Source organism: Engystomops pustulosus, chromosome 11, assembly GCF_040894005.1.
Source record: "Engystomops pustulosus chromosome 11, aEngPut4.maternal, whole genome shotgun sequence".
In the NCBI taxonomy this organism is placed as follows: domain Eukaryota; kingdom Metazoa; phylum Chordata; class Amphibia; order Anura; family Leptodactylidae; genus Engystomops; species Engystomops pustulosus.
In genome coordinates, this window is record NC_092421.1 from 17,774,380 (window position 1) to 17,798,053 (window position 23,674).

The 23,674-nt window shown below is 40.6% G+C and overlaps 1 protein-coding gene across 5 annotated transcripts in view; it reads right to left on the reverse strand.

The window, feature by feature from the left end:
- Positions 1–2,480: 2,480 nt before the first annotated feature.
- Positions 2,481–23,674, reverse strand: part of PRKG1 (protein kinase cGMP-dependent 1) — an 859,223-nt gene continuing 838,029 nt past the window's right edge. For 3 of the 5 annotated variants that reach the window (XM_072130530.1, XM_072130528.1, XM_072130526.1), the window contains 9 exons: positions 20,420–20,559; positions 20,128–20,217; positions 18,422–18,457; positions 15,705–15,846; positions 13,962–14,125; positions 12,133–12,255; positions 10,020–10,082; positions 6,399–6,465; positions 2,481–3,923 (listed from right to left, as the gene is read on the reverse strand). In XM_072130530.1, the coding sequence (XP_071986631.1) occupies positions 3,825–3,923; positions 6,399–6,465; positions 10,020–10,082; positions 12,133–12,255; positions 13,962–14,125; positions 15,705–15,846; positions 18,422–18,457; positions 20,128–20,217; positions 20,420–20,559 (924 nt within the window). In that variant the 3' untranslated portion in view covers positions 2,481–3,824. The remainder of the gene's footprint in view (positions 3,924–6,398; positions 6,466–10,019; positions 10,083–12,132; positions 12,256–13,961; positions 14,126–15,704; positions 15,847–18,421; positions 18,458–20,127; positions 20,218–20,419; positions 20,560–23,674) is intronic. The other 2 variants (XM_072130529.1, XM_072130527.1) reach the window with 1 other exon arrangement.

The window sequence follows — 23,674 nt, forward strand, 5'->3', positions numbered from 1 at the left end:
GTATGAGGATGTCAGGGCTGGAAGTGCCTCTCTTTATTATATCTGCTGATCAGTATCAGAATTCGTTGAGGGGTTTTGTTGGTCATAGACCCAATAGAAGGTTTGGGCTCTGGGCTGCCGCCCAATTCACCTATTTTATAATCTGCTGCTGCCTACAATACTGAAATATAAACCCAGCTTTGAACAGTCCTACTGCTACTTTCAAGATACACAAATATTTGATTGTACAGCTCTCCCGGGATGCTACTTAACACTGTCTGTAGTCTTGTAGAACACATTCCCTTTAAGAATACAAGCATCAAAATTGAATGTATAGAATGTTTCCTTCTTATAATGGATATATATATACACTCACCGGCCACTTTATTAGGTACACCCTGCTAGTAACGGGTTGGCTCCCCTTTTGCCTTCAGAACTGCCTCAATTCTTCGTGGCATAGATTCAACAAGGTGCTGGAAGCTCCTCAGAGATTTTGGTCCATATTGACATGATGGCATCACACAGTTGCCGCAGATTTGTCAGCTGCACATCCATGATGCGAATCTCCCGTTTCACCACATCCCAAAGATGCTCTATTGGATTGAGATCTGGTGACTGTGGAGGCCATTTGAGTCCAGTGAACTCATTGTCATGTTCAAGAAACCAGTCTGAGATGATTCCAGCTTTATGACATGGCGCATTATCCTGCTGAAAGTAGCCATCAGATGTTGGGTACATTGTGGTCATAAAGGGATGGACATGGTCAGCAACAATACTCAGGTAGGCTGTGGCGTTGCAACGATGCTCAATTGGTACCAAGGGGCCCAAAGAGTGCCAAGAAAATATTCCCACACCATGACACCACCACCACCAGCCTGACCCGCTGATACAAGGCAGGATGGATCCATGCTTTCATGTTGTTGACGCCAAATTCTGACCCTACCATCCGAATGTCGCAGCAGAAATCGAGACTCCTCAGACCAGGCAACGTTTTTCCAATCTTCTACTGTCCAATTTCGATGAGCTTGTGCAAATTGTAGCCTCAGTTTCCTGTTCTTAGCTGAAAGGAGTGGCACCCGGTGTGGTCTTCTGCTGCTGTAGCCCATCTACCTCAAAGTTCAACGTACTATGCGTTCAGAGATGCTCTTCTGCCTACCTTGGTTGTAACGGGTGGAGATTTGAGTCACTGTTGCCTTTCTATCAGCTCGAGCCAGTCTGCCCATTCTCCTCTGACCTCTGGCATCAACAAGGCATTTCCGCCCACAGAACTGCCGCTCACTGGATGTTTTTTCTTTTTCGGACCATTCTCTGTAAACCCTAGAAATGGTTGTGCGTGAAAATCCCAGTAGATCAGCAGTTTCTGAAATACTCAGACCAGCCCTTCTGGCACCAACAACCATGCCACGTTCAAAGGCACTCAAATCACCTTTCTTCCCTATACTGATGCTCGGTTTGAACTGCAGGAGATTGTCTTGACCATGTCTACATGCCTAAATGCACTGAGTTGCCGCCATGTGATTGGCTGATTAGAAATTAAGTGTTAACGAGCAGTTGGACAGGTGTACCTAATAAAGTGGCCGGTGAGTGTATATATATATATATATATATATATATATATATATATATATATATATATTATCAGAAAGCTGAGTACCAGTTACTGTTCTCTAGGATGTGGCCTTGAGCCAGCCATGGACTTCCAGTATAGACTTTCAGTTGTTCCCAACCAACTTGAGTCAGTTTTGTTTTTACTGCTGCCAGACACCTAGCTGAGGTTTATCTTTCTTGACAGCCTAGAATCAGAGATGTTGAAATTGTCCATTCCCTTTCCCCTCAACATAATAATGTCATATCCTTAATATGGTTGATGGGTCTGGTCGACCTAAGTCTTCAATGAACAACCATCTTTAGCTTCTCCCGATAATGTTCCCATATAAATAAGTTAGTAAACAGTCTGCAATTCTATTTACATTAGATGTTGTTTTATATTGTTACTATCATTTTACCAAAACCTAAATTTGGAAATCCAACTCTATACTGTTTGTCATCTACATGCTCCATACTAACAAAGGCCCTCGAGAAAGGAATGCAAGGGTTGAATAATTTTGACCATGTATTCTTCATGTCTCCATTAGATTTGTCCTGTAAAAATCTGTACCTGCTCATTTTATGAAGGACAGGTGCACAACCCAGTTAACATCCTTTCAAATATGGACACAAACCCATCTACGCTTTACAATCAACATCCTCCACAGATGTAATGATACATATTGTCATAGACTTCACGAGCCACCAACAGTGCTCAGCAACCAGTAGACTCAGACTTCTAAATTCCTTCAAAGTCCGCCCATTTGTATGACTATTCTAATCATCTGGTATACAATTTCCTGCATTTTTTTTTAAATCATAGTCCATTTCCAAGAGAGAAGTTAGAACCTGTAGTAGAAGTACATTCAATGTTGTAAATGAGGATGGATGAATGAATACAATGCCTTTCATGATCATTTTCAACAGCATATGCAACAGTTGTGCTTTTTATTAATAGAATTGTTAAAAATCTAACAAAAAGAGAGGTTAACATTCAGTCTGGTCATGAACACAAGTAAAAAAAAAACAAAAAGAAACAAACAAACAAAAAACCATAGCTTCAAGAACTGGATTGACAAGAACATAAAATGACCAAATGATTGTGGTCCTCACAATGAGTGCGAAATAAAAAAAAAAGTCCAATTCAATACTTTACTGGGGAACTTTTGTACCGTTCAGATTATTACGATGTATCTACTGCGTACACATACTGGTGGCGGCCATGTTTTTTTTTTACCTGAACCAATAGTCATTGGAATAGAGCCTATTATCAAGTAGATACAGATGACCCCTTTGAGATGTTAATAGCTCTCACTAAATTAAAGGGTTCTAAAATAAAGGATACATAGTAAAAGGGGGCATCTTGTGCATCCTGTAAGAAGGCATGCACCCGCCCAACAAGGTGTCATCATACTGATGATCACATGAGCACCTTCTAGATATCTTGGAGCAACTTTTTGTATGATGGTGAGCCTCAAGTTCTTCTAATCTCTAAAGTCAAATACGATAGGGTTACCTCTTTAATAAGCTGCATACCCCTGAATATTAGTTCAGCCATGGGATTGGGTACCGATTACTTTCATGGGAACTCTAAAGGAAGGAGAGACTTTTGTTTCAGCAGGACATAGCTGGGGTAAAACATTAATAAATATTTTCCACATATCTCTACTCTGACCTGCAGTAAGTCATCGGTGATGTCCTTTAAAAGAGACACATGCATCTTCGACCCTACAGCGGCTGCTGACCTACCGATCCCATCATCCCCAGCCAGCCGGACGATGGTGAGAGCTGTAGTATAACAGCAGAAAGAAGGGACCGTTCTGCACATCCCTCCCGTAAAGATCCAAGTGTCGCTGCCTAACATGGACAACCTTGACCGAAATAAATTATTCCTTCCTATGGATAGTACTAGCTACAAAATATGTACAAGTTTAATACATTTTACACTATACTGTTCAAAAGGTAAATTGTGAACTCTGCAATATTAGAAAGCATATATTTATGAATGAGGCTTTGCTTCAGGACCACCATGTCGACTGCTATCTTAAAAGGTCAAAAGAAAAAAAAAATATGTTAAAGAGGGTTATTGTGAACTAAGCAATAAGTCCTAATGCCACTGTAGTTACTATAGCAGCATCAATCAAGGCATCATGGTGACCCCGAGCATTAATCTTCCCCAGTTCTTTCTTTTGTTCTCTTGGCAGCCATGTTTCAGGAAAGCTGTCTTCAGCAAGGCAGAAGCAGGTAAGAAAAATGCGTTAAAAGTCAATGTCCCATCCTGAGTTGTCATCAGGTGGAGGATCGTCATTGTCTTCTGGAAAACTGTCAAAATTGCTTGTGTCTGTGGGGGATGCGACCTGCAAGTAAAGGCATGAGGATGGAACGTTAATTATCAATCTTATTTGCCATAACATTTTTTATGCATTATTTAGGTCTCAATTTGGGTATTTCTCATGGCTTGTTCACATGATAAAGCACTTCGGACCAAGCTCAAAGAATTAGTTCTATGCAATGCGGCGAATCTGCTTGCAACAACCCACGTTCCTCAAAAATAGAATGTAAGACAGATTCTGAGAAATTCTCACCAGAAAATCCTCTACAAAGAACGTTGTGTGAACATATCCTAATGTAGGTTTCAAACAGCGGAGGAGCTACATATAGATCAATACGTGTCCAAGCTCAATGAACTATTGCAATGTCACTAAGAAAAGACCAAAAGTAGTTAGAATTATTAGTAGAACTGGATAGGTGGATGGGATACGTATGTACCCAACCAATTTCACCTATACTTATAAGAATATGTAGATCCAAAAATGTGAAGTGTGTAGAACTTAGCTTATGATACAAAAGTAGTTAAAAAAGGGAAGTTCGACTGATGAAAAGATGCAAATTATGAATCTAATGATTGGCTCAATATCACTGTTATTAGACCAAACGTGTCAAGTATTCAAAACCATATGACATGTACTAGACCGTATGCAAAAAAGGGGAGTGCTTACCTTAGTACAAGTATAAATTTCACTAGGCGGATGTTCCTTGAAAGGCATAAGCTAAGATTTGCGTTGGGGATTTGGCGAGTGCAAATTGTGTAAGAGGTGTATACAGAGTATGTGCCAAAAATGTATGGTGCTCAAAAGAGTTTGGTAAGGGTGTTCCCTCTGGGACTGGGGAGACTATCGATTTAACACCCTATTTGACAACAAACCCTATTGTACCCTGAATGTACGACTTAGAGCCGCAGCCCTAATCAGATAACCTGACAGGAACCTGTCCCTGCAAAACAAAATTACCCTGTGAAACCGCTAACCTGGTCGAGGTCCCATATTGTTGATTGTTTGTGGAGATGGTCCCAACATGGCATGTTCAGCCCTGTGGGCTGGTCAGGGGACACCACAAAAACCTAGTCGCGTTTACTGTGCAGTACTAGAGGTCTCGAGTCAAGGTCCCAATATGGACCGACCGGAATATCTAATCTAAGCTGAAGCCTTTTAAAGGAACATCTGCCCAGTGAAGTTTATCCTTGTACTTAGGTAAGCATCCCCCTTTTTTTGCATAAAGTCTAGTATATGTCATATCGTTATGAATACTTTACACATAAGGGCTCATTTACTAAGGGTGCGTGGACCGCACAAACATTGGATATTCCGACGATTGCCATTTTGCGCCGCATTTAAAAGGGGATTGTGGCGCATCAGCGCCGGCTTTCACGCGACATAAATTGGGGGCCGTGGGCGTTGGACGATCCACCGGATTCAGACTGAGCGCGGGATTTAACATTTAAATTGTGTCGCACGACAATGCACTTACATGCACTAGGAAGAAGATGGTGAACTCCGGCGGACCTCAGCGGGGAAGCGACACATGCAGGATATCGGGCGCACAATCTTGGACCGCGCCGGACTTAATCTTCGTCGGACCGTTCGGATTGGGGATCGTGACGTTACCGGGTAAGTAAATGTGCCCCATTAAACTGGTCTAATAACGGTGACATTGACCCTTTCACCTGTTTTTTAACTGTGGCGTTATAGCCAATCATCAAGTCCAACTTCCCTTTTTTAACTTCTTTTGAATTAAAAGCTGTTTTATATGTTTCACCTATTTGGATTTACATAAAAGTAGTTAGAGACAAACTAAGAAAAATAAATCTATTAATATCAACTCGATTTTAGCAGCATGAGATTTTACCATAAATACAGGCAACTAAGCACATTTTTAAAACTCTTTTTAAGGTCATATGCTAAGAACATTTAGTTCATTTATCAAGTAGATTTATGTAAACATAATACATTTTTGGATGGTTTCTAAGTTTAGGGTCATAGCTATGGGGCATGTGCTCTGGGCTTTGAGGAGACAGAAAACCAAATCTTCATACCGTTTGAGGAAAAGTTTATAAAATTCCTACAACTAGACTCCAAGTATTGTAAATTAATTGAAAGTTACCATCTTTTATTCAATGCATAGAGTTTCATTAGCTCAAGGTAACCTAGAAAGAAAACCAAACTGCTACCAAATAAAGGGCATTATTCTCCGATGTATTCTTTTACTTTCTTATGAACTTTTCTGGAGATCACACACAGAGAACAGAGAACCCGGCTTTGACTTCTATGTTCTTTGTTTAGATCAAGCACCAAAGTAAACACAAAGCCTTCAGATCTTCGCTCGCGGATGTCCGACTCATTGTATAGAAACCAGACGGTGACTAATAGCCATTATACACTATGTAGCTTTCTGCATAATATCATTCATAACTCGACTGTTATGATGAAAATACATGGTTATAGAGCCTACAGACTGTTACACGGAGACTGGATGGGAACTGGTTAGATACTTACACTTGGGATTATAGGAGGTGTGAGAGTACCTTTTCTTAAACCTTCCCAGTTAAAGCCTTCAAACCATCTGGAAAACATAACAAGACATATAATTTAGTAAAAAAATTATATATATATATATTTTTTTTTTCTTTTTTTGTCATCAGTGATTTGGTTCATCAGATCCTCATCAGCTCTAGTCTCGCCAAGACTGTAAATAGGAGTTTTTTGAGTAAAACCACTCGGTTCAGGGATTAAACAAGATATGTTTCTGCATCAGTGTAGCTACAGCATTCTCAAGGTATGTTTGGTTCATAATGTATAAAAGCAAATAGTAGATTTCCTTTAAACAAAAAAAAATGGCCAGTAAGCTGTAAGACAATATTCCAAAAATCATTAAATAAAGAAAGAAAAAATTTCTGACTTTTTAAAAAACCTTCCACACTATGCAGTGATGTTAGGCTAACAGGCACAGGTGCAATTTAAAACTAGGAGAATCCATCTAAAACAAATTAGACTAAAAAACAGGAAGTAGACAAAAAAGGAAGTAGACAACTAGAAAACTAGAAAGAGAGAAGAGAAATCTTCCCTATAGACTGTTCAAAGACAAAATTCTCCAGAAATTGAACGTGAACAGGTAAAACTAACCCCGAAGTGTCATGGGAACGTAATTGTTATTTATGTGTTTTTGGACCAAAGGTCAAAGCAGCCTCAAGATTGAATTATTTTCCACGGCCATGCAGTTAACATTGTTTGATAAGAATCATTTTCCCAACATTCGATGTCTAAGAAAAGTCATTCTTGGCGTAGACGTTAGAACAACATTTTGTCTTCTCTCCTGGGTGTCCTTCCAGAATGATCATATACATGACTGCTCTGCGGCAACAAATGTCATGAACTTGTCTCTATGTTTTGGCATTTGTCTTATGCTTCGAGATGCTTTATCTTTCTAATAAATCACATTGTAAACACATATAACAATGTTCTGTCTTGTGAAATGTAAAGGCAATCTAAACTCATGGCAAGGATAAGTCAAGAATAGCTACATGTAAAGAGATCTATGCCAGAAACACGGTAGGCCTTCACTTTAGGTAGTTGTTGGTTAACAGCCATTTCTTTTGACCCTTCCATACACATGCATGCTTGGCCCTCTTGTTGATCATGAATATGCTCTGCATGGGGAGAGGAGAAAAATAGCCACCAGGCACCGAAGCACCTTATTCCAAATTCAGTTCAATAACGGTGTACGATTGTGTACAATCACGTGGATATCTGCAAATTTCTTTATATGGCACATAAAACTTCATTAAAGGACACCAGAACACAAGATCACTGGTGCTAGAGTGTCCTAATTAGGCTGCTCATTCAGTCTAGGGGATGAGGGGGCAGTGTTTTACATGTAATTCAGCGATTTTATTGCTGAAACAGTAACTTGTAAAAGTGCCGGAGGGGCTCAGGCAGACGGCACCCGAGCGCCTCTCCGCTTCCCCAGACTTTAACATATTCATGGCCCCCCTGCAAGCCTCCTTCTGCTCCCGGCTGGGGAACTAGGAGAGAGCACACTCCATTATGTAAATAACGAAAGTCCGGTGGATACCTTATGTCTAAATCAATAGCATGGACAGATAATAGCACAATCAAATAATAATAATAATAGCACAACCAAATAATAGCACAAGGTAGGCATCAACTATCCCTTTACATTTTTTAATCTGCATAACTTGTGCTATTATTTGGTTGTGCTATTATTATTATTATTATTATTATTATTATTATTTGATTGTGCTATTATCAGTTCATTCTATTGATATAGACATAAGGTATCCACCGGACTTTCGTTATTTACATAATACCCTTATGTACTCAATCTTCCGATTTTAATTATGCCCTTGTCTGACATTATCTTTTTATGTAAATCTGCTCTATTATGTTCTTGTAGTGTCAAAATTATTGTGGTGATTTTATATTTCTAATTATATTCATTTTTAATTTTATTTTTGATGTATTATCACTTTATAGTTGGTCAGACGAGTATCATAACCGAAACACGTTTGGATGTTTTATCTGAAAAATAAATATCAGTTTATGTAACCCTACTGCAACATTCCTTGGTCTAACGAGTGGTTCACGAGCGCACCCGTTAACCCTCATATTGCCTTTACTCTACATGTCTCTACGGTTCCATTGGGTACCGGATTGAGTGCTTGGGAGCTGCTGTGTCCACCTACGTTATACCGTTAAGGGGATATTTTTCCACTGTACACTGCTTTCAGCCAAGTAACCACGAGGTGAGCAATTTTTTTGCTACTCCCCTGACCCTCTATCCAAGTGTTGTCACACAAGGCGCCATCCCCCTCTGTTGTTTTTTTCTTTCATCCTTTGGGAGCAGGAGTAGGCTTGGAGCGGGGAACGAGAATATATTAAAGCCTGGGGAAGCCGAGAGGCGCTCGGGGTACCATCTACCTGAGTGCTTCCGGCACTTTTACAGGGTTATTACATGTAAAACACAGTCCCACCATCCCCAAGACTTAACCAGCAGCCTATTTAGGAAACGTTACCACCAGTAATCTGGTGGTAGATGTCCTTTAAAGGCATTCCTACTCTGTCATTGAGCTGGGTTTGGTTTTTCTACTATGATATGTTAGCCCTCAGTAGGACGGACCATGCCCAGGATGGTGGAAACTAAAAAAGGAAAAGGGTGAGCTGGTGCTTCTTCATGTACATTGACTGAAGCCCCTTATCTCTCACTGGGATAATGCATAAAAGGATGTCCCAAGTTTAGAAGTTATCATCTATCCAAATGATAGGAGATAAAAAGGTGATCTGTAAGGGTCTGACTGCTCAGATCCCCACTGATCGCTAGAAGGAAGCCCCCACTATTCTGTACTCCATTACTTTAGGACTGCCAGAGGCACCTGAGCAAGTACAGCCATCTCTGGCACTCACATAATGAGTGAATCTGGATGACGGGGATCTTTTTGTCACTAATTGATGGAGCGGCAGGATGAGTTACTGATAACACGATCCCTTTTAAACAAGTTGCGGGGATGGATTGTTGACCTCTATAAATCCAACTGCCAATATTTTGTTCCTCCAACAGTAGGAATCAAAAAATGTAACGGTCCTCCCAAACTTGATTGGATTAAAGGGATTTTCCAGGATTAAACTACTAATGACCTTTCAAATAGGTGATCACTTCGGTTGCAATCACTGATAGGACTGTCTGCAGAAAATGGAGCAGAAAATGGGCAGAGATTAACAAAAAAAATGGATACATCAAATGCTTTATGCTGAAATACAATCATTTGGGATACTGTAATATATCTCTTACAAATTCACTAGTAACTGACAAATAAACTGAGTACATTCAATGGAGGAAGCCACATAATTTGTTAAAGATTTGTGATGAATCGAAACATCGTGTTTTTATGCCTGGATTGAAATAAAGACTTCTGGAATTTAACTCCATGGGCGCTGTGGCTTCCTCCATTGAATGTACTGGATTATGGGTTCTGCCACCTGAACCTCCTGCTGCCAGCACCGGTTTCACGTTCCAAAACTCAGATTGCCGTCTTCCTCTCTTCTTTACCTGACAAATAAACTGAACAATTGCAATCAGTGTCATTATTATTCGTTACTTACTTGTGCTTTTGGATATCTTTCACTCCGTTTTTCAAGTTTCCTAACCTTTCTGACGGATTGTCCCTAGAAGAGAAAAATATTATAATACTAAATACTAAACCTCTGTTAATAACGCTATTATATACTCTGTTAAAAGAAATATAGGAGTTGCTTTAAAATGTACATGTACAATATTTCTGTATAGCATATTTTTTTGTTAGCAATAACACTCAAGTACCAGAAGAGGGCAGCCCACTCCTACGGAGAAAGTGAAATCTAAAACCCACTAACTTTCTAGGAAAGCTTGTAATAAAGAGCTGGGCGCTCATGGGTTTTAATGCAGACAATGACGAAGATGAAGTCCGGCGCGATTCACCAAGATCGTGCGGCCGGGGTCCTGCATGTGTCGCTTCCCCGCTGAGGTCCGCCGGAGTTCACCTTCTTCTTCCCGGTGTATGCGAGCGCATGCCTTGCGACACAATTTGGGATGTTAAATTCTGTGCATTGTCCGAATCCGTCGGATCGTGAAAGCCGGTGCCGATGCACCAAAATCCAATCACGTGCGACAAAAAGCCCTTCTAAATGCACCGCAAATCGGAAATCGTGCGGACCGCGGACCCTTCGTAAATGAGCCCCAATGTTCTTACCTGTTCTTACCTGCAGGTAAAATATTGAGGTTTGCCCATCTAATATCTCGTTGCTAACGTTGTACATGCAGCTACTTAGTTATAAGTTGCAACTGTAAATTCCTCCCACACTCCAAAACATACTGTTAGGTGATTAGATTTTGAGCCCCATTGGGGACAGGGACCGATTTGGCAAGATCTGTGCAGCGCTACGTAATGTGTGTGCGCAATATAAATATCTGTCCAAACTGATGTTGCTCCGATTGTCCTAGAAATTGGTATATAAACCCTCTAGTCGTCTAAAACACAATTTTTTTATCATTAGGGTTAGGGTTACTGTTATGGCTGTCAATCATCCCAATCATCTTAGTGTTGAGTTTACCCTAACACTACGTTCTGAGATGATTGACAGCCAAAGTGTTAGCTGCTGTTTTAAAGGACATCTACCATCAGAATAGCTCCCCTCCCCGTCCCGTGACGAGGTGCAGTAATCTTCTTTTAGTATGTCTAAGTAGCACACTATTTCAGAAAAATAAGGCTTTTAAAAATATATAAATGCACTCTGCCTCTTGGCTCCTCTGAGCCAATTATTCATGGCTCTTGACCCCGCTGGCTCTGCCCACACTTCAGGTCTTGCGCTAAGAGATCATAGCAGGGTGTATAGATGTAATGCTGTGATTACCCATAGCACGAGAACTGCTCATACCGACTCTCTGACCTCTCGGTGGGTGGAGCCATCTGGGCCGGGAGCCATGGATAATTACAAATCGGAAGAGGCTCATTTACATATTTTTAAAAGCAGTGCACTGCCTAGACATACTAAAGGAAGATTACATTTAGATTACATTTAGATACTTTGGTCCCGATTTGTTTGCCGATTTAGCGGCTCAAATATATCCCAATGTTCCGGGATTACCATAACATTTACACTCCCTAATCTCTATTCGCATCAATAAAATCCGGTAAACTCTGCCAAATTTGAAGATAGTGAACAATGTTGTGAGTGGTATGACATTACTAGTGAGCAAACTTTTCAAGCATTTCACAGGCAGTTTACTGCTCCTTTTATATCTTTGTACCAGGGGCGGAACTAAAGTGATAGCAGGCATAGCAGCCGCTATGGGGCCCGCAGTGTCAGGGGGTTCCGGCATCTGACCTGACACTAAAGAGTGAATGTGTATCTGTGATGTGTATATGTTGTATCTGTCTATGGTGTATGATGTGTATATATTGTATGTATGTATATATGCTATACATCAGTGAATGACACTTTATATATGTGTATGTGATGTGTATATGCTCTATATGTGTGTAAGAGTGTATAAAAGTGTGTGTGTATAAGTGAAGAACTGTATGTACATAGGTATATAAATGTGTGTGTATATAGGATTGTAATATTTTTAAGTGGGAAGGGGGTGGCCCCATTATGAAATCTGCTATGGGGCCCTGTCTCTCCTAATTACGCCCCTGCTTTGTACATATACTGGACTAGGCGCTTTCATTCTCACCTGCATAGTTTTTTTATTAGATTAGCAGCATTTTTGGTGATCTTCTTTGGAAATTCAATCATGTCGATTCCTCTCAGTATGATGTTGTACGTCTTCATAGGGTCTGGACCTGAGAATGGGGGGCTGGGTAGATAAAGAATGGATACAATGAATGGAAATCGCATCCCTTTTATTGCTTCTAAAGAGGAAATGATGTTTCTTGTTAATGGATATTGTATCGCTCTCGTCTCCGCTATAAAATGTACTTAAGCTTATTATACAGAACAAGAGGAATATTGTGTGTTGTGCATAATAAAGGCATCGAAATGATCATTTTATGGGTCACGTTATACGAGGCCTATATTGTATGGCCTGTAAATGGACTGGTAGCGGGTAACGCATCAAAAGCCTTTCAATTGATTTTTTTAATTTCTACTATTATCTGCAGTATACTGAATCCATTAAGAAAACATGTGGATATAAAGTACCATATATACTCGAGTATAAGCCTAGTTTTTCAGCACAAAAAATGTGTTGAAAACCCGAAATCGGCTTATACTTGAGTAAAAAGAATACAGGTTTTACCAGGTTTTTATGTTAAAATTAGGTGCCTCGGCTTATACTTGGGTCGGCTTATACTCGAGTATATATGGTACATTATTTGCCAATCAGCTTCTTCAACTCGAGGAAATAGGGACCTTAATCCCCACTGAACGTGACGGAGGCTGGACAACATTTCATTGAGCTGATCATTTGGTGTTTACAGTATCACAACTTAACATTTGGGAAAGAGCCAATGAGTAGTGGACATTAGTTACATGGGCCCTACATGGTGTTGGGCAGCTGGTGCGGGGGGGGGGGGGGGGGTAGAGGATTATGGAGGGTGGCGCCTGTGTTCCAGGTTTTGAGAGAACGTGCAATTGGCTTGCTTACTGTAGGAATGTCCATAAGAGCTGTTGCCTATGAGTTGAATGTTCATTTCTCTATGATTATCCCTCTCCCAAGGCGTTTCTTTGGTAGAATTTGGTAGCCCATGCAACCGGCTTCACAACCGCAGAGCCTGTGTAATCACACCAACCCACGACCTGTTGGGCTGCTATATATATTGGGACTGGTACCTTTTAGGTGGCTATCTTTAAATTCATGATACCTAGACCTTTACATCATGTATATATAGGGATATCTTACGACCACCAGTATTGCAATACATTTCTGTACCTGAGCTTCATAAAAAGCACCTTACACTAAAGGGGTTGTACCGTTTCAGTACATTCCAGCAAATAATTGATAATGTCTGTGTAATGAAATGTTTTACAATTTTCCAATATGCTTTCTCTATCAATTCTTTACAGTTTTTCTAGATCACTTCTAACTGTCATTCAACAGGAAGCTCCATTCTTTACTTCCTGTAGATAAACACCGGTCCCTGGTCATGTGACGTCACACACGCAGCTCTGATTATACTTGTGATATAAGGAGCTGTGCACCTGTGTAACATCACATGACCATGGACCGGTGTTTATCTACAGGAAGTAAAGAATAAAGCTTCGTGTTGCATGCCAGCAAGCAAAGATCTAGAAAAACTGTAAATCAGAGCTCATCAATTATTTGCTGGAATGTGCTTAAAGTGAACAACTCCTTTAAGGCACATTGGGCACCATTACTCCGCACCGCAGCTCAGTACTATATTAAGGTTTTGAGAATGTCTCTGTTACGTCCTTATAAACTATAAATTAAACTTGCATTGGCCACTGCCAAGTCGAGTTCTTGCCCGTGCTATAATCAAAGTGACAAGAACCTAAATCTTCCACGATTTGCTTTTACTATTTTTATCATGGCGATTCCCATACCTGCCAGTCAAGAGTTCATACATTAAGATTCCCAGTGACCAGTAGTCTGCTGAAATGTCGTGACCTTTGTTCAAGATGATCTCTGGAGCTACATATTCAGGGGTTCCACAAAAGGTCCATGTTTTCTTACCAAAGCCTATTTTCTTTGCAAAGCCAAAGTCAACCTGTGACAGAAGAAGAATATCATCAAAGACCAAGCAGTTGGCAATGTGTTTGCCTCCAGACAAAGGCTAAGCCATCTGTAAATGATATTTCTTCGCAGGCCATGCTCGTATATTCCACAATGTCCTAAGAAGGCAGAAAGTCAGGAGCAGAACATAATAAATCACCCATTGTTAATTATAAATTAAATCAGAGTCCAGCAAAGCGACATGTCCATTAACGCCAGAATAAATGTTTACGTAAAGGGAATCGGCCATGTTGTACAGGCCGTCCTATCTAAAGTAGTATGTTAAAACTTTGCTCATTCTGGGCTGAGACTAGGGCCGGCTACAGCACTGGGCATGCCTGGGCAAGTGCCAGGGGCCCAGAGCTGGTGGGGGGCCCACACAAGGAATCCATTACGGTGAGGAAGGCTGTATCCAATGAATACATAGGGGCTGGGGGGGCTTTATTAAAGAGCTGCTGGGGGGCCCACATAAGGAATTCATTAGGATGAGGAAGGCGGTATCCAATAAATCCATAGGGACTGAGGGGGGCTTTATTAAAGAGCTACTGGGGGGGGGGCACATAAAGAATCCATTAGGATGAGGGAGGCTGTATCCAATGATTCATAAGGACTGAGGGGGGCTTTATTAAAGAGCTACTGGGGGGCACATAAAGAATCCATTAGGATGAGGGAGGCTGTATCCAATGATTCATAAGGACTGAGGGGGCCTTTATTAAAGAGTTGCTGGGGGGGGCACATAAGGAATCCATTAGGATGTGGAAGGCTGTATCCAATGAATCCATAAGGACTGAGGGGGGGGCTTTATATTAAATAATGAGGGGACTGTTTGTTAATGATAAATTAGGGAATAATTAAGTTTTAGCTTTTTAATGTCGCCATGTGAGTTCACTGCAAAGGGGCCTACTGAGGCTCTGTTGCCCAGGGGCCTACTGAAACCTGGAGCCGACCCTGGCTGAGAGGTACAGTGGCCACCCCTACTCAGAAAATGGTAGCTTTAGGCCCGCTGAGCTTGTTCCGGCAGGATTTAGCGGACTTAACTTACAACTGCTAAACTGAACTCAGTATGAGTACAGTAGTTATAGGTCACACACCCATACAGTGAGACTGTCAGAAAAACGAGCCTTAGGTTTCATACATATAAATGTTATTTCCTTTCATTTGCTATCGGTTTATTCAATGGATAGCCCATGGATACATCTATACACCCATATAGATTGTTATGGCCGGCATGGTGGCTGAGTGGTTAGCACTTCTGCCTTGCAGCGCTGGGGTCCTGGGTTCTAAACCCACCCAGGTGAACATCTGCAAAGAGTTTGTATGTTCTCTCCGTGTTTGCATGGGTTTCCTCCGGGTCCTCCGGTTTCCTCCCACACCCCAAAACATACTGGTAGGTTGTTTAGATTGTGAGCCCCATGGGGACAGGGACCAATTTGTCATGCTTTGTGCAGCGCTGCATAATCTGTTGGCGCTATATAAATAAAGAATTATTATTAACTAATGCTAATGATTGCCTTACTCAGATTTCCGTAAAAAAACCCAAAAACCTGTAATTTATTAGCTTGTTTTCCACTTACCAACTTTGCATAACCTCGATGGTCCAGAATAAGGTTCTCTGGTTTGAGGTCCCTATAAATAATCCCTTTGGAATGCAGATAAGCAAAGGCCTCGACTACACAAGCCGTATAAAACCTTGTGGTAGAATCTTCAAATGAACCCCTGGAAGAAATAGCACATGTCCATAAATACACGAATGTGGTTACAGGAATATATATAATAAAAAACACAGTCACAATGTGCAAAAGACTTTCACATTCAACGCAATGGCCATTGAATGACCTTAGTACAGCAGCGGCTGCCTAAGGTGTCACCACAGTTCAGTACAATGATCAAATACATATGCAATGAAAAAACAATTATGCCATGGATATGGTGAACAAGGTCCTTAACATCTACCTGCATACTGTAATAGCATAAATAGTAATGCTAATACTATAGCTGCATCATACAACATGAATTAACTTGCATTTGTGCTTTCTAAAGGGGGAGTTTAATCTTACAACATTTGGGAATTAGATTTGCTTTACTCTTAAAGAGATTTAAATTTTTGGACGTTTAACAAAAAACAGGAAGTGATGTAATATTGTCATGAGAACCAACATGACTGCATTTCCTGTTGTGACCTGTAAACAGGGGCGTAACTACAGTGGTAGCAGGCATAGCAGCCGCTATGGGGCCCGCAGTGTCAGGGGGTCCCGGCACCTGACCTGACACTAAATAATGAAGGATGTTCGTCATTATATACATATTATGCTGCAGGTTGTACAGTATGATATGTACCATATATACTCGAGTATAAGCCTAGTTTTTCAGCACAAAAAATGTGCTGAAAACCCAAACTCGGCTTATACTTGAGTAAAAAATAGGTTTTACCAGGTTTTTGTGGTAAAATAAGGGGCCTCGGCTTATACTTGGGTCGGCTTATACTCGAGTATATACAGTATATATGCTGTATGTGTGTATCTGTGATGTGTATATGCTGTATCTGTCTATGGAGTATGGTGTGCATATATTGTATGTATGTATATATGCTATACATCAGTGTATGGCACTTTATATATGTGTATGTGATGTGTATATGCTCTATATGTGTGTAAGAGTGTATAAAAGTGTGTGTGTATAAGTGAAGAACTGTATGTATATGGGTATATACGGTAAATGTGTGTGTGTATATATGAGTGTAATATGTATATTTTTAAGTGGGAAGGGGGGCCCCATTAAGAAGTGGGCTATGGGGCCTTGCCTCTCCTAGTTACGCCTCTGCCTGTAAAGATTTATCCACTACCAAGAAAAAAAATAAAATTCAAAAAAGATATATAAAAAAAAATGTTTACTTTCTTTGGCTGTTACTTCTGATTAAGTTTGTGCCCAGTTTTACATTTAGAATATAAATCTTGTGATTTTATAACTTATAGTATAGTTATAATTATCACACCTAATCTATAACTTTATATGATATGACTATTTTATCATAGTTAATAATTTGGATTGTGACATAGATAATCTAATTGAAAAGTTGAATAACTCAAAGGGACTCTACCACCAGCTTTTACCCCATTAAACTAACGTAACTTTCAGGTAGAGTATGAAATATCCTTTCTAGAATTTTCTCTTTCATGTAAAAATCACTTCCAATGTAATATGCAAATGAACTGAAAAAAGTCACTTTTTGTCTGAGATAAGTCCCTTTTAGCATTTGGGAGGGGAGGGTCATTTCAGATGTCTATATCTTGGCCTCTGTAACACCTAGAAGCATGGTTCTGGTGTCATTGTAAAGATAAGAAACTCTTCAAAACACACCAGGATTGTGATTCTGTGAGCTACAGAATCGGAGATATGGGCAGTTAGTTGACTTTGTGAGTTGAAAATATGAACTGCACACAAAAATCCAATTAACATATAAATCCTTATCATGACTTTTAACATCCTTACATAAAATAGGGCTATCTGCTGCAAAATCAATGGCTGTCAGATAATGTAACTGGGCATGTCACAACATTTCACCAACTAATGCTATATTCACTCTGTGTTTCATAAAAAGTACATAAGATGTAATTGACAAGAGATGTAATGGTTCCAAAATGACAAGCGTCCACTTAAACTCATAGATGAAAGGCAAGAATGGCACAAAGGTAAATAAAGATATACATATAATAACATGGAGCACACCCATCAATTGTTTGTGTGTTAACCAGTATGTACAGAAGCAATGGGTAAAGCCATTTAGGAAAGATAAACCTATTAGCCTTAGGATTTTAGCTTAATGGGGCACATTTACTTACCCGTCCCGTCGCGATCCCCGAGGTGCGTTGTCCGACGAGGATTCGGAGCTGCCGCGATTCACTAAGATCGTGCGTCCAATTTCGCTTCCCCGCTCAGGTCCTCCAGAGTTCACCTTCTTCTTCCCGGTGCATGTGAGTGCATGGCTTGCGACACAATTTTGAATGTTAAATCCCGCGCCTAGTCCGCATCAGTCGGGTTGTTCGATGGCCTGCCCCCCGATTTGCGCCGCATGGAAGTCGGCGCTATTGTGCCAAAATCCGATTTTGTGCGCCAAAATCCCCAGTTAAATGCGGCGCAACACGGAAAAAGTTGTGAAACCTGACATAAATGCGGACCGCGGACCCTTAGTAAATGTGCCCCAATGTCTTGTTACCCAGAGCTATAGCTTGGCCTGTATACATGCTGGTCATAACACACAATAAGAACAGACATAGCCAAATAAAGTTCATACTTATAGACATTTTGAGTTACTCCTGGTGTTGTTTTGCTGCTCATTTGTAGTCATACGATAGTAATTGATGGGGAAAAAAAGGGTAAAAAGCAAAAGTAATGTAATTCCTTTAAGCTTAAGAAGCAGATAGATTGCAAGACATTGGTGCTGGACACAGACGCAGAGATTTCTCTACACGGCAAGCAATATTCAGGTATTATTCCGATATTTTTGCCATTATCACAAGTTACAGTACAAAACTTTGATGCAGTTGCTAAAAAGGGGAGCATGAAAGGGTCGCATGAAAGGGTCGCCATCAGGGGGGTTTAGTGTGACTTTATGTAGGGGGCCCCGAGGAGCAGAAGGGCCCCCAAATCTCAGAAAACCCTCCTCCCTTACCAGGTACAGGGAAATAACTGTGCGCACAGAGCCGGATTATCATTCTTTGTGGGACCCACAAAATTTACCAGTCAGGGGCCCCAAACTTCCTGCATGAAAGCGCCACCATGGAGGATGTGTGTTTGAATTTTTAATGCTGTATATTCTAACATTTACAACATATGTATCACTCTTCTTATGGTAAAAAATGAAGCAGCACTCCGGGTCCAAATGAACAAGTGAGGGTGAGGTTTATTCCCAGACAGACAACGTTTCGGTGCAGTGTGCACCTTTCTCAAGCTTAGAAAATGTTGCACCAAAATGTTGCCGGTCTGTGAATACCCTCACCTTCACTTGTTCATTTGGACCTGGAGTGCTGCTTCATTTTTTACCATGAGGATAGCTATCAAGCTCATCTTTACCTGGACTTACAAGCTTTTTTTGCACCCCCCTGTTTTCAGGGTGTTTGGCACTGCTGTGCTGCTATGAGTTTGTATTTTGTATCATTCTTCTTAGGTCGATCTTGGAGCTTTCGTACCGTTCGCATTATGGGTGCGTTATTTGGAAGTCCAAAGGCAAACATGACATAAAGTGAACCATAACACTGAAAATGCAGTTCAATCTATAGAAAGCAAGTTACAGTAGCAGTGTAGCTTAAAGATTGACACCAATATCTTTATGAACAGTAGGATGTAGTGTCGGACAGGCCCACCAAAGAACCAGAGGATGAACCAATAGGCCCAGACACTAAACGTATACAGGGCCGCTTGCATACGGCATAAAACAACCTAATTTGGATGCTGGTAGTGTCCATTTCCTTGGAGATGATGAACGTTGCATTCGAAGGATAATATGGAGGTACCAAGGAATCCCGGTCGGACACTGGTAACACATATATGCATCACAATTTTTCAGATATTTATAATAAACCGTTTATCACAATGCAAATCCAGAATAATTTCATGATATTGGATCATATTATAAAATAAGAAAACACAGTTTTTACTCCTATAAATAACCAACCTCCCCTGTTATAAATAACATCCCCTGACGTCTAGGGATAAAACTAGAGTATAAATGGATTGTGAGACGACAAAGGGACCCATTCAATGATGAAAAAAGACAATTTTAACCACTTTAGTGATCCAATCACACACCGTCGTCATCTGGAAAGAAGGTCGGCCATGTTGGAAATTCTTTATCCGATAGATAAAAAAAATACTTGAGTGTCTCATGGGTACGGCCACTTTTGAAGCCCAAGAAGTTTTGAATTCTTGCTTTTGTTCATTGTAGTTTATTTTTTAATTAAAAAAAACTGCATATTAACCAATCTGGCAGAGACTACATACCTGTCCCTGAGAATAGTCCAAAGCTCTCCACCTAGGCAGGCTTCCATCAACATGTACAAATACTTGCTGTCCTTAAATGTTCTGTACAACCTGTAATAAGGAACATTGTATTATCCCAACTGTATGCCAAACATTGACCAATCATGGTGCCAAGGCAGATTTTGATGGTTAAGATTTACACCAGTATTACAGTCAAGTATTGTCTGCGGCCATCAGTAGGAGCCGACCCTAAGGATTCAGAGCCACGGTAGTATCATGGTAGTATCACTGGAGCATGATGTTCATCACATACCTTACAATGAAGTCGGAGTGAGCACTTTGCATTATCTGTTTCTCCGATCGGATGTGCTCCTGTTGCCTTGTGTCCACTATGTGTCGCTTTTTAAGGATTTTCATAGCAAATGTTTTGCCTTCGTCGCTTTTTAGCTGGACCTAGAAGGGAGAAAATAAGACAAACACATAAGAAAATTCTCAACCAACTCGCAAACTAGTAATAATATATTAGTACGTAATTAATATATGGACCAAGGCTGAATCCCATTAGATTTTTCACAACAAAATTTTAACGTTTCTGTGTTTCGATAGAGCCAAGCATAATCTTTCCTTACATAGTATAATCCTATACAGGGTTCATTCACCACCAGCCACCTGGCCAGGCTAATCCGAGTAATGGAATCTGTCCAGAGCAGTGCATTATGGGACATCAGGAAAGGTGCCCTTCTGAAGTCCCTCAGAATATACTTGAGAAGCGTAACGGAAGCTTTTGACTTCATGTAATAAAACATTGCTGGGTACAGGGGGCATTTTCTTAGAAATGTCAAAATGCTTTCCTGGGAATTGATGCAGATGAACACTTAAGGTTGGCAGTACATATAAGATCATTGAGTACATGTTAGGTCAATAGCACATAGTAGTAGAAAGATTGTAAAAAAACAATTGGGCACATTCACTCACCTGTCCCGTTGACGCCGCCGATCCGGAATGTCCGACGAGGATTTGGGTCTACCGCGATTCAATAAGATCGTGCGTCCAATTTCCTACATGTGTCCCTTCCCCCGCTGAGGTCTGTCGGAGTTAACCTTCTTCTTCCCGGTGCATGTGAGTGCTGATCTAGTGCCACAATTTTTTTTTTAAATTCTGCGGTTTGTCCGAATCAGTCGGGTTTTTCAGCGTCCACGCCCCCCAATTTCCGTTGCATGCAAGCCGGCGCCGATGCGCCACAATGCGATCGCGTGCACCAAAAACCCTGGACAATTTAGGGCAAACGGTAAAAAGTCGGGAAACCAGACGAAAATGCGGTGTTCGGAACCCTTAGTAAATGTGCCCCAATATATTCTGACAATCATTACTCGGGTGCTCTCAGACCTCCACTCGCCCCCTACAATTGTCTACCTGGATTACCAAGGATAGATTTACATTTCCATTCAATATTGTAAAAATATGCTATCAAAAATGATGTACACCATTTAGAAAACCCAATAGATGCCATTATTGTCAATGGAAAAAGAGACTATAATAGCTGATGATGATGCTTGTATTCACTTAAAGTATGCGGACAGTATAAAGAGTGAATAAAATGTAACTTTTAATATTGATAATTAAAAATTGTTGATTTTATTGTCAATGGGGTCCACCAGAGGGTGGTTTTGGTGTCCACCATTCGGCACTGCAGTCATTTCCATTCTTCTGCTTCTAATAGTGAAATGGTAAGATAGTAATTAGGATTTATTTCAAAGTCAAACTGGGCTAGAATTATTGGCATATATAACCTAATATATCACCAATTGTGAACAATGTTATGGTGATTTTTTTTGTATGGTGCCCTTCAGCTTACCGGCCCACATGGCGGCAGCTCCACAGCTCACAATTATTTTATACATTTGATTATAGACTTGTTAATACCATTTTCATGGTAGGGTTTCATGTCACCATAAGCTCTGTCTTATGACTTTGGCTCAAATGTCCCCTGGCATTCATTATAGAAGGTAGAACGACTTAGTCACACGGCAAGTAATGCAGGGTTAACCTTTGAAACTAAACCCAAGCAGCGTCTCAAATCGCCTTCTACGCTTTTTTATGCAACAATGTTCCTCTTACTGAAGTAGATTTCTAAATAAATAGTCATAAAAAACAGACATGGCCCTAGGCCTAAAGGAGTATCCATCAATGACCTTAGTGCTTAGTATAAACCAGCCATAGTAGATCAGTGGGGGTTCTGATTCTCGGCAAACCCAACAATCTGCCTCTTTATTAACACGTGTTTTGTAAATAGGGACTTCTGTTTTGACTTTTAACCTTGATAATAAAGGTTAACAATGCAAAACACATGTTACTATGTGTTTTGGTTTCTATGCGTTTTTTCCCCTATGCATTTGCAAAAACCAATGCAAATGCATCGTGTGAACATAGCCAGAGGCTAGGAATGTCGCTTGGTTGGAAAAACTGTGCAAAGTGCTATAAATTGGTTAGTAGGTGGTATAGGATGCTAGTTGTGCTGCAAATATTAGATCTCAGACCTCTGCTGGAGATGCCCTTTACATTTAAGCACCATAACCCATGTTTGCCCCTTATGTCCCCCAAACTCCTTTTTTACTACCTCTCCTCACAACCTGTGGCTTTACCTGCTACTTATTGCAAAAACTATGATCCCTCTCCATAGGTTTTCTACCCAGACCCCCTCCTTGGATCACTCATCCAACATGGAGGCTACTAGGTCAGTAGATTTTTGCAGCTTTAAAACCATTGTTCTCCTTGGCTATCCCTCTTTAACACTGAGGAGAACATTAGGTCCCTGGTCTCCAATTGAGTGACCCTGCTCCTACGGCCTACTGTTATCCACTTATCGATTTTTCTTAATACCATTACTTATCCCGTTAAAGGACATCTACCACCAGGATGAAAGACTCTATACAAATCAGCCTGAGTGGCTCCAAGTTCCATTAACACCTATGCAGCCTGGAGCCCCATAGGCTCATCTACATACAGTCCTTCATCCTGGTGGTAGATGCCCTTTAAGGACGCAGCCTTTTTGCATTCCTTTTTCGCTCCCCGCCTTAAAAAATCTAGAACTTTTTCATTTTTCAGTGTACAGAGCTGTATGAAGGTTTATTTCTGCGTAACAAATTGCACTTCACAGTGATAGTATTTATTATTCCATGCCTTACACTGGGGAGTGGGAAAAATGTGGTGAAATTGGTGAAAATAACGCATTTTACTACATTATGGCAGTATATGGGGATTTTCCACATCATCAATTACAATGTGCAATACATATGCTAAAACAAACACAGTCTTGGGTGTTTGTATGATCCAAGGGTATCATAATATGATATCACGGGGAGCAATGATCAAAACAAAGATGGCTGCGCCCATACTTTAAATGCTGCCGGCGGCAATCAATGGGTTAACACCTGCCACCTGCTGGCTCTGATCATGGGTGTTAGCGGTGAGTGTTTTCTGCAGTTTGTAGCAAACCCTATGTCTATATTTTTTTAGCGCTCCATGACGTACTAGTAAATCATGGAGTGTGAAGAGGTTAATGAAGCAT